The sequence below is a fragment of the Cercospora kikuchii genome, assembly GCF_019650295.1.
Source record: "Cercospora kikuchii DNA, contig_00001, whole genome shotgun sequence".
NCBI lineage: Eukaryota > Fungi > Ascomycota > Dothideomycetes > Mycosphaerellales > Mycosphaerellaceae > Cercospora > Cercospora kikuchii.
The window spans coordinates 1530083-1543397 of NW_025408582.1; the positions used below are offsets into that span (position 1 = coordinate 1530083).

Here is a 13315-nt window from a genome sequence, read left to right on the forward strand (position 1 = left end):
TTCCAGACGCACGGATTGCTCCTTGCGATAGGGATTGCGCAAATAGCTCAATGATCTGTCACTTCAGGTTGCCTTGATCAAGTCCGATGAGATGAGGGACTCGTCGAAGACTCCGCCGCCGTGGATGTTACGTTGATGACTGCCGACCTTGGGCATGAACCTATGCACGAATTAGCCATTGCTTCCACTTTGAGGCTGTGTAGACAAGTCATACATTTGAAGCAGCTCACACGTAGCGATCAGGAGCTTGCGCATAGCTAGCTCGGGGGTCGGAGCTGTTTCGCCCTCGATGGCAGGAGTTAGGCCTTTCATGACCGCCGCGGTGTACTCGTTGTTGCCGAAGATGACAACGTCGAGTGGAGAGTGGGCATCGGTCTCCACAAGCGTAGCCGATGTGTCGACGGGGGCGATGTTGCGAGCGGTCGCTGGCTTCAGGAGCATCTTTGCGTTGGCTGCGCTCGTTAGTTAGGTGCCAAATAGCGGAGCGATCGAGTTCTTACCCAAAGCCTGAGTGCGCAGGCTGGACATGTTGTCGGAAGACATGGTAGAGGTTCTGGCGATGTTGTCGTGATCTGTGTGAAGTAGGTCGTGTAGCGTTTGCAGAACGGAGTTGAGCGAAGTTCGCAGTTGTTTGGAGTGCGATTGTGTGCATGTGCGGGAAGGGCGAGCCGTTTGCTGCTGACGAGGCAGGTGCAGCTAACCGCAAGACTCACGACCAGCACTTTGGAAGCCAAAAGCTAGCGACGGAAGGCGGCGATTGCTGCTCTGACGCAGAATGGCATAAGTTTGGCTCAAAGGCGAGACCGACTAGCAGAGACCTGCCTGTCTGTTCAGAGAGAGCTATGCCCATATCTGCAACGATGTCTCTCGGCAAGGCCCAGTCCTCTTCGTTTGGCCGTAGTCATCCTCGTGAGCTAATAAGTCTCTAGTTCTCCAGGGAAAATATGCTCGCTGGCATTCGTCCTGGGCGAAGTCATTCGGCCATGCCGGACTGTCTGATCATAGTGGAAGAGAGTCGCGAATGCACGCTTGAGACAATTCACCCATTGCTGCCATCAGTGCTCGCGGTAGGTTGACTGTGCTTTGTTTGCTCTACGCCAACATCTGCCGGATGCGCCTTGCTGGAATCCTCGTACCCCTCCTCCTTGCCGGACTCTGGGCTGGCTGCAGCCGCAGCTTGCTCCTCGAGTTGACGATACTTCCTCCGGGACTTCTTTGTTGCGCTCGCTTTCTTCTTCCTGATCTTCTCAGCCTTCAGTGCTGTGCGTGCCAGCGGACCCTTCTCTATTTCCTCCAATCTCTCGCCCAAAATCCGCCTTGCATTCTTGCGATTCTGATCACGGCTCCGAGTCTCTTGATTCTTCACCACGATTCCTGTCGGCAAGTGCTTCAACTGCACCGCTGAGGATGTCTTATTGATCTTCTGCCCGCCCGGCCCTGAACCCTTCAAGAAGGTCTCTATGATATCTTTCTCTGGTATCACGATCCGCGGTGGCAGTGGCTTCTCGAGCAGGGCGGACGATGTGGAGAGTGTGCGAACGCAGCAAGTGAACGTCGGCTTCACCAAGGCATTTCCGATACAAGTTGGGCTGAGGAACATTTCCCAGCTTTGACGTGAATGCAGTGAGAGTTGAAGGGTTGCAGTAATGAAGTACCGCCAGACTCGGCAGCAACGATCGAAGTCTGGGCGCGCCAAGTTCGCGATTCCGTCACGTCTTCCACAACGCGACCTGACTTCTTGCTTCGTCACAAATATGCTCTCTGCATGGCATGGCGATATTGCTATCAACGATGCACAGAAACTCGAGGGTTTGTGCTGTACTTACAATAAAATCCTTGATTGCTGACCCGATGCAGATATTACACTCTCAGTCCCAGACGGACAACAAACCCATATCTCAGCAGACAGCACTCTGCATTTGGTATCCATTGTAGAGACAGCACGTATACCACTATTCATCTCGATTGGCAAATCATATCATGTCACTTCCTCGAACTCTGCAAGCGAAGCCTGGTTCTCTGGGACGCTGCTAGCCAGCACACATGGCGAAGATAATCCTACTGCTTGGTGGCAGACAGCAAGGTCCGATTCGCCACTGGGAGTCCTTGTAGGAATCAGCAGCCCACGACATGTTCAAAACTCACAGCACGTTCCGAAAGCCACTGAGTTCCTATTCTACGCTGCTCGTGAGCCTACAACGGACACATTTGGAGTCTATGCTCAGCCTCTCTGCTCGAACTTGCTCGGGCATCATGCACTTGCTGAGCCGACACCGCCTTCGTCACCAATCAATGGCGACTCTAGCTTCGAGGCGAGGTTCCTACCTATGGGCATTGAGGAGCCTCGCGATGAAGTGATCAATGTGCCACCGATCAGGAAGCGTAAGACTGCGATCGATACTTTCGATGAAGCTGCCGAGCGTCGAAAGCAAGTCCGCAGAAAGGGTGGTGAAGCGATCGCCGCAGCTGCCTCTCGCACCGTCTCGAATGAACCAATTCCTTCCTTGAAACACCGAAGGACAGTCAGCAACACGCAGATCACGACAAGACCAACGTCTCGAGCATCGAGTGTATCGTCCCTCCGAGCTGCACCTGCTCGAGAGAACTCAGTGCCAGCACACGCCAAACGGTCTGCGCTCGCCAAAGTTGAGAGTGCAGAAGGAGCTGCCGTCATGCCAAAGCAGGATTCTCTTGAGTCCAAGAACAAGGAATTGATCACGAAAGTCGTGATGGCTGGTATGAGGTTGTACGGTCTTGTACAGAGCAAGAACCGAAAGTCAAGAGCCAACTCTTTCGCAAACTCGCCAGCTCGAGAAGCCAAATCCGAAGACCTGGAACTCGATCGGAAGAACGACGAAGAGTACAAGCTGGTTTATCACCAAATTCACAAAGGAACCTGCTTCGCATTCCGTCAACATATCAACAACAAATCGCTAGCAAATCACAGCGAAGCATTGCGGGAGACCGTGGATAAGTTTTTGGTCATCCACTGCACCGACCCTCTGATCCTCGACAGTATGAATGGGGTGGATGAATGCACGCCGAGTGGCAGAAAGCCCTTCGGTTCAGCAATAGCTGCTCCAACTTCAACCAGTAATCCCTTCCTCACGGCGCATGCGGCAGGCGGAGAGAGCAAGACGAACACGCCATGTGATCGGAAGGCGTCGCTCAAAACCGAACCGACATGAAACGGTCGAACACTGCAGTATGCAGTACACAAACCACAGCCACTCCCACGCAGCTCGCAAGATTCCTTGGACAGAGGACGTCGCGCAGCTAGATCAAGTCATCTGGTCACGTCAACAGATGTCTCACAGCGCCGCCAACACAAGCACAACGTCAGCATCTTCGACATACCAAGTACCACCAATAGAATCACCAACGACGAGTCAACAAGGGCCACGTACGACCAAAGCACATGCAAAAAGGATTCTGCACACCTGCAGCCATCCATTCCCCGCCAACAGGGTCATTGCATAAACGAGTCAAGCGACGGAGGATGTTGCGCGCCAACCCTGCCCGCTCGTGACGAAACACAACAGCCACGAGAGAAGCACCGACGAGCCACCAGCAGCGATGACTGGCGGAATTGTGTCGCGCAGCTAACGGATGACCGCAAAACGCGGCAGAGCGCGGCCGCTCTCGCCGTGGGTTCCTGCAAAGAAGGTGTTCGGATGGCTGCTGGCGTGGTGACTTCCGGGGTTCGGTTCGTGGAGGCAGACGATCCGCGGTGCAGGGATGTTGGGCCTTATTTGTACAAGATTCCACGCGGGCCCTAGGGCTTGATCAGTCATAGTGTTCAGTCATGGGATTGAATTCAGGTCAGGGCCTGATTAGGGCAAGAGAAAAAAGTATGTCCAGGTGGATGAAGACACATTCGTTGAATCGTTTGCGTGAAGCCGCGGCTCGCCCAACCTTCATCTTCCTGTTGAGCTGCCTCTACTCATATTGACCCTGCCGCAGGATACTCGCCCTATCAAGCAATTACCGTCTCGCCCGAATCACAAAATCATGATCGTCCTCACCCAGCTCATCACTATCCCAACCGTCTTCCATGTCCTGCCTCGCCAACTCCAAGAATCTCTGCAATTCCTCCTGTTGCCGATCGTCCAGTTCGTGGTGCTGATCACCCACATTCACAGCAGGAGGATTACCTTGCTGCCGCTGCCGATTCCGACCGGCCCCGCCACCACGTTGCCTTTCATGGTTGCGTACAGCCTGGGCAGCTCCATTTGCAGGCGCGCGGGGAAAATGATTTCGCTGTCGTCTACCACCACGTTGCGGGGGAGCAGGAGCAGGCGGAGGAGCCGCAGCGAACTGAGCAGGGTCGAAGTCGTCATCACCGTCTTCAATATTGATCCCGAGTTGCGCCATTTGAACAATGATAGGTACTTGATCAACGTGACCGGGAAGATTTGCTGGTACCGGAGGCAGCGCTCCGCGAGCATCCTCTTCGGCCTGAGCCTGAGCTGCTGCAGCGGCCGCTTCTTCCTCATCTGCTGCGCGTGCTGCTTCGATCGCGGCTTGTTCCCAGTGCCGAGCTCCGTTGAAGCCGCGTCCGTCTTCTGGTCCTTGTCCCTCGTCGCCTTCTTCGAGCTCCCAAAGACGTTGGTAGCATGGAGACCCTGCTTTGTTGAAGTGCTGATATGGATTTTCACCGTCTAGCCAAGAACTGCAAAGATAGCAGAAATGTGTTCTGCATTGAAAGCAGGACATGTGATTGCAGCCCATTGTCTTCTGCACAGGCGCAGTGCAGTAAGGGCATGGCGTGGTGTGCAGTCGAATGTAGTCGTAGCTTGCCTTCTCTTCTGCTGAAAGCTCGTTGGGATCGCGGGGATAGCAGCGCGCGAATGGACCGTGCCAGCCCATGTAGCACACTTTGCAGAATGCGAACTGGCACTTCTCGCACACGGAGAGCCTATCCGTAGGGTCAGGTTGACTGTTAGTCGTATTGACCTTCTTCGGAGGATCCGCCGCATTGTCGTCTTTGCCAGGCTCATCGCCATCACTTTCAGCATCTGACATCGTATCCACATATGCAGACAAGTCGGCCGGTATGGGTGGGTATTTATTACTCTTGGCTGGACCTTGACACCATGTCCGAGGGCAATATACAGTGTTCTTATCCGCCTCCAGCTTCTTCTTGCGCTTCATCTCCACATAGCGGCGCACCTTTTCCTCTTCAATACCCATTGCCAGCAACTCTCGAGGGTGCAGCGTGCGCTCGCTCTTCTGTTTCCGCTTCTTTTCCTTCCCACAACTAGGGTCGAGGCAGCGCATCACAGCCACGTCTCCCTCCTTGATCGCATTGTTGTAAAAGTCCTGTAGGCACTGCTTGCAGAAGACATGCCCGCAGCGTGCCATCTCGTAACACGCTGATCCCTTCTTCGGCTCGAGGCACACCCCACAATCGTAGGTACCTTCGTTGAATTTGACCAGCTTCGTGGAGTTGTCATATGTCACCAGAGCTGCCTCGAATGCAGCGGAGAGTACGAGACACCCTTCTGGACTCTCCCTCAGATCGAAGCCACGTTCAGCTGCCTGCTGCAGGTGATCAATATACGAGAACAAGATCTGACATTGTCCATATTCGTCCCATAACTCTGCAGCCTGAATTTCGAGCTCCCTCAATTTCTGCTTTGGAAGCCAATCCTGCTGAGCAGTTAAGCTGATTTGGGGTGGCGCGCTCGATGGATAACCTTTCGGCAGGCTGATATGTAGGTCCAGTGGCGGCAAATAGGAGAGTCGGACATCGCGCTCCACGTACGAATTACTCACAGTCTGAGCATAGTTCGGAGTGCTGGCATCCTTCGCAGGAACGAATCGAACGAGTAAAGGCGTCGCCGGTGCTACCGGAAGGGCGAGCGTTGCTGAGAAGTCTTGCTCAAGGACAAGTTCTGGATAGATGGCAGTCAGTGTATCCAACTCCTCCTCTCTCTCGTCGTCTCCTGACGAGTCCATTGCAGAGAGCTATGGCTGATCGATATGGAGGCGGTTGTAAGAACAGGTCGCACTAGTCGCGTGGACCTGAAAGCCAGTGCTATGAGGGCAGCATTTGGGATGGAAAGACCTAGAGCAGGTCTGAATCTGCGAGACAAACAGACGGAATTAGTCGAATTCTCGTCCGGGTGACCTTTTTCTACGCAGAGAGTGGCGAGCGAGAATTGGAGGAATCGAATCGCGAATGATGACTACAACAGCGTCGGCGGCCCGAAGTGGTGGAACACCGACTGCCGATTCTGGATGCAAAGCAACGCACGGATCAATCTCCACGTGAAAGTTTGATTACGTGGGCAGTTGGCTGCACGAGCAACTTCACATGCTCAAAACGCCGGATCCTTGAACATATTGCATCCTTTTCGTGCTCTTCTTGACAGCTTCACCACCGCCATGGAGCATCCGAGCCTTACATCCCTCTCGCTTACGCATGTTCGCTACGACCCGAACGATGTATATTCATGGATATCCGCACATCTGGCTCTTGTGCCGCAAGCTCTCATGATATCCTACGTCACACTGCTATGGGCGACTCGAGAAATAGAAGTTCTGATCATGTTCGCTGGACAACTTGGGTGCGAGGCGCTCAACTTCCTGCTTAAGCGGTACTTTAGGGAAGCGCGGCCTACCGGTAAGGACTTTGAGAAACCACTACGTGGCTCTGCCAGAACGAAGAGGTAAGCTAATGGAGAATTTCCTGTATTTTAGAATTCATTGGAAAAGGCTACGGAATGCCCTCTTCTCACGCACAGTATGCCGCGTTCTTCTCAGTCTATCTGAGTCTTTTTTTGCTTCTTCGGCATGATCCTATCAATCATCCGAACGCTTCGAGCACACATATCCCAACGCCTTTTTGGCAGAGGCTGGGACTTGCCGTACTTTCCATCTTTTCTGCGGGTGCTGTTGCGCACAGTCGAATCTATCTGAATTACCACTCGCCGAAACAAGTCTACGCTGGATGTGCTGCGGGTGCGGGTTGTGCTGTTGCTTGGTTCATTGCGACTGCTATTGCTAGGCGGATTGGACTGGTGAATTGGGTGTTGGAGCTGCCCCCTATGAAGTGGGCGAGGATGCGTGATTTGGTCGTGAGTGAGTCGTTGGAAGATGCCGGGTGGGAGAGGTACCAGGCAGCGCTGAAGCTGAGGGCCAAGGAGGCTTTGAAGAAGAGTCGATAGAAGGCAGTGCAATCAGCCACTGAGCATCACACTCGCCTGGATTCCGAAAGCATCATGGTTGTAGAGGCAGCTGATCAGGCGCAAATCGCAGTTCCAAAACGTGCCCGATCAAGTGCGGTCTGTCAAGGCATCATAGATCGCCCCTATACCGCCATGGTCCCCACCGCTCAGTATGCTGACCCCATCGAAACTGGGAACATAATACTTGACCTCTCGAGCTGGCATCTCAATCATGGCAGACTTTTTGCCGCTAGGCTTGAGCCAAGCTGGCCGGCGGATGAAAAACAGACGTGTCATCGCGATCTCCGTGCCGTTTGCTGTCCAAGCTTTATCTGCCTTGGAGGGGGCATCGCCAAAAGACAGCAACTTCAGCTGTGAAGACAGACCAGGCCGATGCTGATCCAACTTCTCCTGTATAGCATTCGCGCAGTCCGCCATAAGAGTGTGGTATACCGCTTTGTACATACTTGGAAGCGTGACACCATCTGGAAAGGGAGCTGTGGGCCATGAGGCGATATGCAAGATCTCGAGCTTCGGAAGTTTCGCTATGAAGTCCTATTCCCTGTTAGTAAGTTCGTGGTGGCCGATTTGAGACATCATTACGTACAATCCACTTCCCATAAACTCCCCAGTTGCGCCCCTGAATGTCCTCGACGCTGACGGGCGGAAAGTCCAGATACAGTTCTTCGAGGCCATGACAGTGCGCGACAAGTTCTACGATGTCGAAAGCGTCCAATGTTGGCCGAGCGGATGCTATCGTTTCCCCCAAGGCATATTTGAGCTCAAGGCCCTTCAGCGTGGAGTAGTGAGCAGCCAGACTGGCAAAGTCCAAATGCCGTGATTTGACGCCCGCTATGTCGTTGATCTGAAATGTCTGAAGTCCTGAGAATGACCTGAGAACGTCTTCCAAAGCTCTATACGGGAGACTGCGGCCAGAACAACTGAACTCCCTCAGTTGTGCTCCATGAGTCCTGAAGTGGCATCCTAGCCACAACAAGAACTTTTCCAGGTTCGAGCAACGGGATAGTTCAATCGTAACCAGTCGCTCGAATGGTATTACTTTCGACCACGTTTCGGCAGCGCGTGCCAGGTAGAGGTTGCTCGCGCGAAGAGACCGCAAAGCTGAGAGCACCAGTGGCTTTGCGCTGGCGGTGCCGTGTTCCGTGTTGAACACTTTCTTGAATAGCATGCCGTCTCCACTCACCGTATCGTTCAGCGCTATCCATTGACCGGTGGTGCTGTGGCTTACTCTCGTACCACAAAGCGAGATATGCCGAATCCCGCTGTGACTTCGAGCCATTAAGTCGCTGTAGAAGTCGAGGCATCGCTCGGTGTCAAGGTACATCATGTGAACTACACGTAGGTGCTCGAGGGTTGGCTTGATGCGGAAAGAGAGCTGGGAAGCAGCCTGCTGAACACGCCCTGGCATGAGCTCGTGTAGTTGTCTCTGCTGCGTGAAGATTGCGGCCAGTGTCTCGACTTCAAGAACTAATTGTCTAGGGGCGAGTAGGCCCAGAAGAGAGTCTTTGGGCAGGCAGTAAAGGGCCAGTCGAATGACCCTGTTCGCAGAAACATGTTGCTCAAGCTGATCTGCATCCTGGAGGGACGTAAGGTAAAGGTCTTTAATGTGCGGATGGCCGGCGTTGCCCATAGTGAAGAAGCCAGCATTGCGAGCTGTAGCCGATGGGTCGAGCACGACGCGTCGATAAAGATGCGGTGTTGTAACGGAACGGAACTGCTTGCAGCTAAGGCAAAGTGCCTTCAAATCTGAAGGTTGCTCAATGAACGATACAATCCGATCTTGCAGCTCGGGCGGGATCGAGTGCAGTATAAGCGAGTCCTTAGCGGCGCTTGACGGCGGCATCGAGGTAGTAGAAGGTAGCGACATCATGTGCGTTTGAGACCAGGTCGGTGAGGAGTACAAAGTTCGGTGACTGCAGAACGGTTTGGACAGTGAGTAGAACGTGCGGAAATGAAGTCGTAACCAGGCAGCAGGAGCGCACTTGCGCGTCAATTCACGCGTGTTCGACCACTGACGCGTTCACTCTGAGCCTCGGGAGCTTCCAAACCGCGCTCCCGGCAGATACTTCGCGCACGGCGTCGCAAGGTTGAGCCCAGATCGACTTCTGCACATTTCATACATGCTGCCATGCAGCCAGCCGATTGAACAAACGCAGTAACACGTTTGGTGGCCTTGAGCCTGCCGATGGAAGCACACACCACTTATGCATGCAGCCAGCCGTAGCATCCTACCAAGTTCCCTTGATCTTTCTGAAATTTTCCATCGGGCATCGCTGCCGTAGGTGCGTCTACGATGCGTCGCCCAAGGCGTGAGCCACCCGATCAGATTCAAGCCCGGTCAACGGCGAACTTGCCTAAATGACAACAATCTCGATCACGGATAGAGTGCAACATCGAGCAACGACGTAGTCAGAGCAATACGTCGTGCGGATATGTCTCGACGTCTTCCTAAGTTTGGGTCTTGAACAATCCCGCCCTTTGTGCAAGCACCAGAATCCCACTACACGGGCTTGAACGCACTCTGTACACTCCCATAGCCTTGAGGACACTGTCTCCCCAAAGCCACACTGCCGCTTCTCATATAGCAGATCTTCGCCTCAGCGCACGCATCATTTGTGCAATTCGGGCTTAGAACACTCGTCTTCCCCTGAAGCGTATTGAAAGTGCTGACCAAGCTATGATCCTTCTCCATGGCCTCTGTGACAGTATGCCAGAAAGTTGCATTCAGTGGCGCATCAGCTGGCCACCCGACTGCCGGTCCATACGTTTCGCGGGTTGAGTACTCATACTGGAAAGAAGGTCCAGTAGTAGTCAAGTTCGAGAAGCTATTGACATCCGCGTAAAACGTATGCGCTTCGTAGACATCGAAGGTTCCAGTATCAACTTCATACAACCTGAAACCGCTGTTCACGTTGTTCAATGGAGTGACAGAGGGTCCGATCCAACCAGTAGCAAGTGCTGTCCCAAGAGACCTCTCTGTAGCGTTATCAGCGTAGTAGATCATGAATTGATCCTCGTGTGTATGTCCAAAGAACACGTTTGCAATAACGTGTGGCGAGTACCGCTCGACAATCTCGTAGAAGAGATTCGTAGGGTTCGGAAGAGGGTTAGATCCGTCCCAGCCAGAGAGCACATGTGCGAACAGCCAGACGCTTTCGCCTGCATCTTCAGCGGCTTGGAGCTCTTCTATCACAAATTTGAAAGTCCCGCTGACATCCGGATTCGTCGTGTTGATGTAATTCAAAAAGTTCCCTTTGTACCAGAAGTCCGAATTGAACGTGATCATGCGGAGTCCATAGTGATTCTTGATGCTGTACGCGCCGTAGTGAAGTCTTGCTTGTTTCGCTTGTTCTTCACCCATCCAGCCCTCATGCTTCCAGAGAGCAGCAACGTGCTCGTAATTCCAGCTCATCTGTGTACCTAATGGACCCGGTAACGACTGGGGTGCATTGATCGCCTCCGGATTCGTATCGTGGTTGCCCAGCACCGGAAACACAGGTCCTGTGAGATACGTCTTGAACAAATACTCGAAGATTGCAGTCTCGGTGCACGTAACGTAGTCTCGGCTCAATTGAGACTGAGGATCATGCGAAATCAGATCTCCGGTGTAAATGGTCCATGCAAGAGGATCTTCCTTGGAAGTGCCAGTCAATGGTCCCACTGCCTGTAGTGCGGCCGCGCCCAGATCATATGGAGTGTCACAATCGAAGTACCCAAACTCTGGCGCAGGGAAACTAATCTGGCCCTCTGGCAGATTGGGGTTAGGCCAATTACTTCTACAACAAAGATGAGAAGAACAGTTCCCCTCCGAGCCGACCTTGTACCTTGGATCCAGATGGAAGTCACTCATGTGTAGAACCTTGACACGCTTTCCACTGGCTTTCGGTTTTTGGGCATTGACAGGCTTTGGCTTCGGGAAGTAGCTCTTAAAATCGATATCGATCGGCGTAGGTGTAGGACAATAAGATAAATAGTTGCAAATATATTGCCCATCTGCTCCAGTGACATCGGCAAAAGTCAGAATCTGTGTCCAGATGGCACCGTAAGTGTTCGCTCGGAAATCCTTGTCACACGCGCTGGCCGAGCGTAGCCCCGTCTCATTGCACAGGCTGACCATAGCAGCTGGAATCAGAGTCGGAGCTAGCTGCGACGCATTCTTGCCGACAGAGAGTGCTGCTGTACATTTCGAACAATTCCCATTGTAATCTGAGCTGGAAATGATGTCCTTGATCTTGATCAAAGCATCAGCGATGACATCGGCTTGCTCGGATGCGGACAGGTTGGCCGTAGGGCTTGGAAAGAAGACAATATCTTCCGCATGATCTGGTATATTATCTGGATCTGTTAGGTTCGCTGGGTACGTTTTATTGAGTATGGTATCGTGGCTGGTGTCCATGTCAGTGCCATTCTCGAGCTACAGATTTACAGAATCCTACATCTTTGGCTGAGGTTGCTGGCCGGTAGGAGTCGGATAGTAAGACGGAAATATGTTCTTGGGAAAGCCTGAGGGTGCGACGAATGTTTTGGCCCCAGGAATATCTGTGCTCTTCTGGCTGTACTCTGCTTGCGCATCGCCTAGCTGCATCAGCAAAGGAGACACGGCCATGATGCCGCAAATGAATGCCATCGACGCAACAATGATGGGGAATGGAGCATTTCGAAGAGCGACCATTTTGCCGGCGATAAAATGTATTGTGCGCGTAAACTAGGAGATGCCATCCATGATTTCGTGCTGACATGTTCGAAGTCTGTTCTTGGCAGAGCCCTGGCCAGAGCAAGAGCATGGGATGTCGCCCACCATCGCGATAGTCATCGCGGCCAATCGTACCTGCGTAGCTTACCACGTTCATTTCCAGTCGTGTGCGTGTACATCGGACAACGTGAAAGAGGGAGCAACGAGCAAGTTCGAACCACAAAGCCCCACTTCGACGCCACCTGTGGCTTCCGCGCAAACCTTCACTTCACGTGAGCATTCGACATTGCACTCCTCAAACACTCCAAATCGCAAGGCCGCGCAGGTTGTGAGACGACTTGGAAGCAAAATGTGACGTCGAGCACACGGGCGTATTGGAAGCGAGAATGTCAACCACGAAGTCCGCCAAAGAAGACCTCATCTCCCATATCATCTTCCCAGCCCCGAGCCTCAAGGACGTTCCAAAGCATGGCACCCTCAGCAAAGAGGACCGATTGAAAACCATAATCTCCAACCTCGAGAAGCACCAACAAGCCGTCCGTCTCAGCACACTCAACGAGGCAAAGAAAAAATATCAAGCTTCTCACGCCGCTCCCCATGACAATCAAGGATTCAGCAGCGACGATGAAGATCACATGGACATCTCCCCTGGATCGCCTGCTCCAGAACAAACGGAAACCGACAAAAGCGCCACGTCCCAACTCCTCGATACTTTGAGAACACCCTATCGTGAGTCTCAAGGCGATCCGGTCTCTACAGGCCCCATCAGACCACCTCCAAATGTCCGGCAGAAAACTCAACTACCAGAAATCCAAGCGGCAGAAGAAGCACTCAACACAATCGCAACGTACGACTCGCGTGCTCTGGCGTCGAAGAGATTCTACATCGATGCCTTGAGAAGGGTGCAAGGCGGAGGAGCAAGTGGCAGCGAATCACGGAAAGCGTCAGCGTCAAGCGTAACCGATTCGCGTAAAGGTTCGATGGGAAATGGAGTGGTTGATCCGCGGAGGGCGAGTACAGGCGCGCCAGCTGAGGGAAGGCCTCTGCCAAACAGGACAGCATCTGGGTCGGTGATGAATCGAAGCGCGGATCCCAGACTGGCGGGGAGGAGTGCGAGTTATTCTCACAAGCAGCCAGGTCAGAGTCCTGCGTATGTGCAGAGTCCCAAGGAGAGACCCACAGATCCGAGGTTGACGAGGCGATGAACAAGCACAGGGTTGCAAGAAATGATTCAAAAGGCAAAGACTGGCATGAGGAACGGACTCACAAAGTAATGACTTCATTTGACTGCTGGCTTCCACCCCATGCCAGCGATGCCCTCCTTCAGGCTATCTTGACCCAACCCGCGAACGCCATCGCTGAAAAGCACGAATAATCAAGCACCATCAGCGAGCAACGTTATTTCCGCAAGCATCGCACTCAATCAGTC

The 13315-nt window shown here is 53.1% G+C and overlaps 8 protein-coding genes across 8 annotated transcripts; 3 read left to right on the forward strand and 5 right to left on the reverse strand.

The window, feature by feature from the left end:
- Window positions 1-63: 63 nt before the first annotated feature.
- On the reverse strand, window positions 64-543 carry CKM354_000053500 (uncharacterized protein; the record flags this gene model as incomplete). Its single annotated transcript, XM_044795624.1, has 3 exons — window positions 64-160; window positions 215-452; window positions 501-543. The coding sequence occupies 3 exons, from the start codon at window positions 541-543 to the stop codon at window positions 64-66; spliced, it is 378 nt and encodes a 125-aa protein (XP_044651559.1).
- A 496-nt stretch (window positions 544-1039) lies between these two features.
- On the reverse strand, window positions 1040-1600 carry CKM354_000053600 (uncharacterized protein; the record flags this gene model as incomplete). Its single annotated transcript, XM_044795625.1, has 1 exon — window positions 1040-1600. One exon carries the CDS (start codon window positions 1598-1600, stop codon window positions 1040-1042), a length of 561 nt encoding a protein of 186 aa, XP_044651560.1.
- A 154-nt stretch (window positions 1601-1754) lies between these two features.
- Window positions 1755-3188, forward strand: CKM354_000053700 (uncharacterized protein; the record flags this gene model as incomplete). Its single annotated transcript, XM_044795626.1, has 2 exons — window positions 1755-1809; window positions 1858-3188. 2 exons carry the CDS (start codon window positions 1755-1757, stop codon window positions 3186-3188), a joined length of 1386 nt encoding a protein of 461 aa, XP_044651561.1.
- Window positions 3189-3984: 796 nt separating this feature from the next.
- On the reverse strand, window positions 3985-5961 carry CKM354_000053800 (uncharacterized protein; the record flags this gene model as incomplete). The annotated part of the gene is made up of 1 exon (XM_044795627.1): window positions 3985-5961. One exon carries the CDS (start codon window positions 5959-5961, stop codon window positions 3985-3987), a length of 1977 nt encoding a protein of 658 aa, XP_044651562.1.
- A 429-nt stretch (window positions 5962-6390) lies between these two features.
- Window positions 6391-7172, forward strand: CKM354_000053900 (dolichyldiphosphatase; the record flags this gene model as incomplete). The annotated part of the gene is made up of 2 exons (XM_044795628.1): window positions 6391-6628; window positions 6706-7172. 2 exons carry the CDS (start codon window positions 6391-6393, stop codon window positions 7170-7172), a joined length of 705 nt encoding a protein of 234 aa, XP_044651563.1.
- Window positions 7173-7280: 108 nt separating this feature from the next.
- CKM354_000054000 (uncharacterized protein) lies at window positions 7281-9060 on the reverse strand (the record flags this gene model as incomplete). The annotated part of the gene is made up of 2 exons (XM_044795629.1): window positions 7281-7727; window positions 7780-9060. 2 exons carry the CDS (start codon window positions 9058-9060, stop codon window positions 7281-7283), a joined length of 1728 nt encoding a protein of 575 aa, XP_044651564.1.
- A 633-nt stretch (window positions 9061-9693) lies between these two features.
- Window positions 9694-11865, reverse strand: CKM354_000054100 (uncharacterized protein; the record flags this gene model as incomplete). Its single annotated transcript, XM_044795630.1, has 2 exons — window positions 9694-11578; window positions 11630-11865. 2 exons carry the CDS (start codon window positions 11863-11865, stop codon window positions 9694-9696), a joined length of 2121 nt encoding a protein of 706 aa, XP_044651565.1.
- Window positions 11866-12272: 407 nt separating this feature from the next.
- Window positions 12273-13091, forward strand: CKM354_000054200 (uncharacterized protein; the record flags this gene model as incomplete). The annotated part of the gene is made up of 1 exon (XM_044795631.1): window positions 12273-13091. One exon carries the CDS (start codon window positions 12273-12275, stop codon window positions 13089-13091), a length of 819 nt encoding a protein of 272 aa, XP_044651566.1.
- Window positions 13092-13315: the final 224 nt, after the last annotated feature.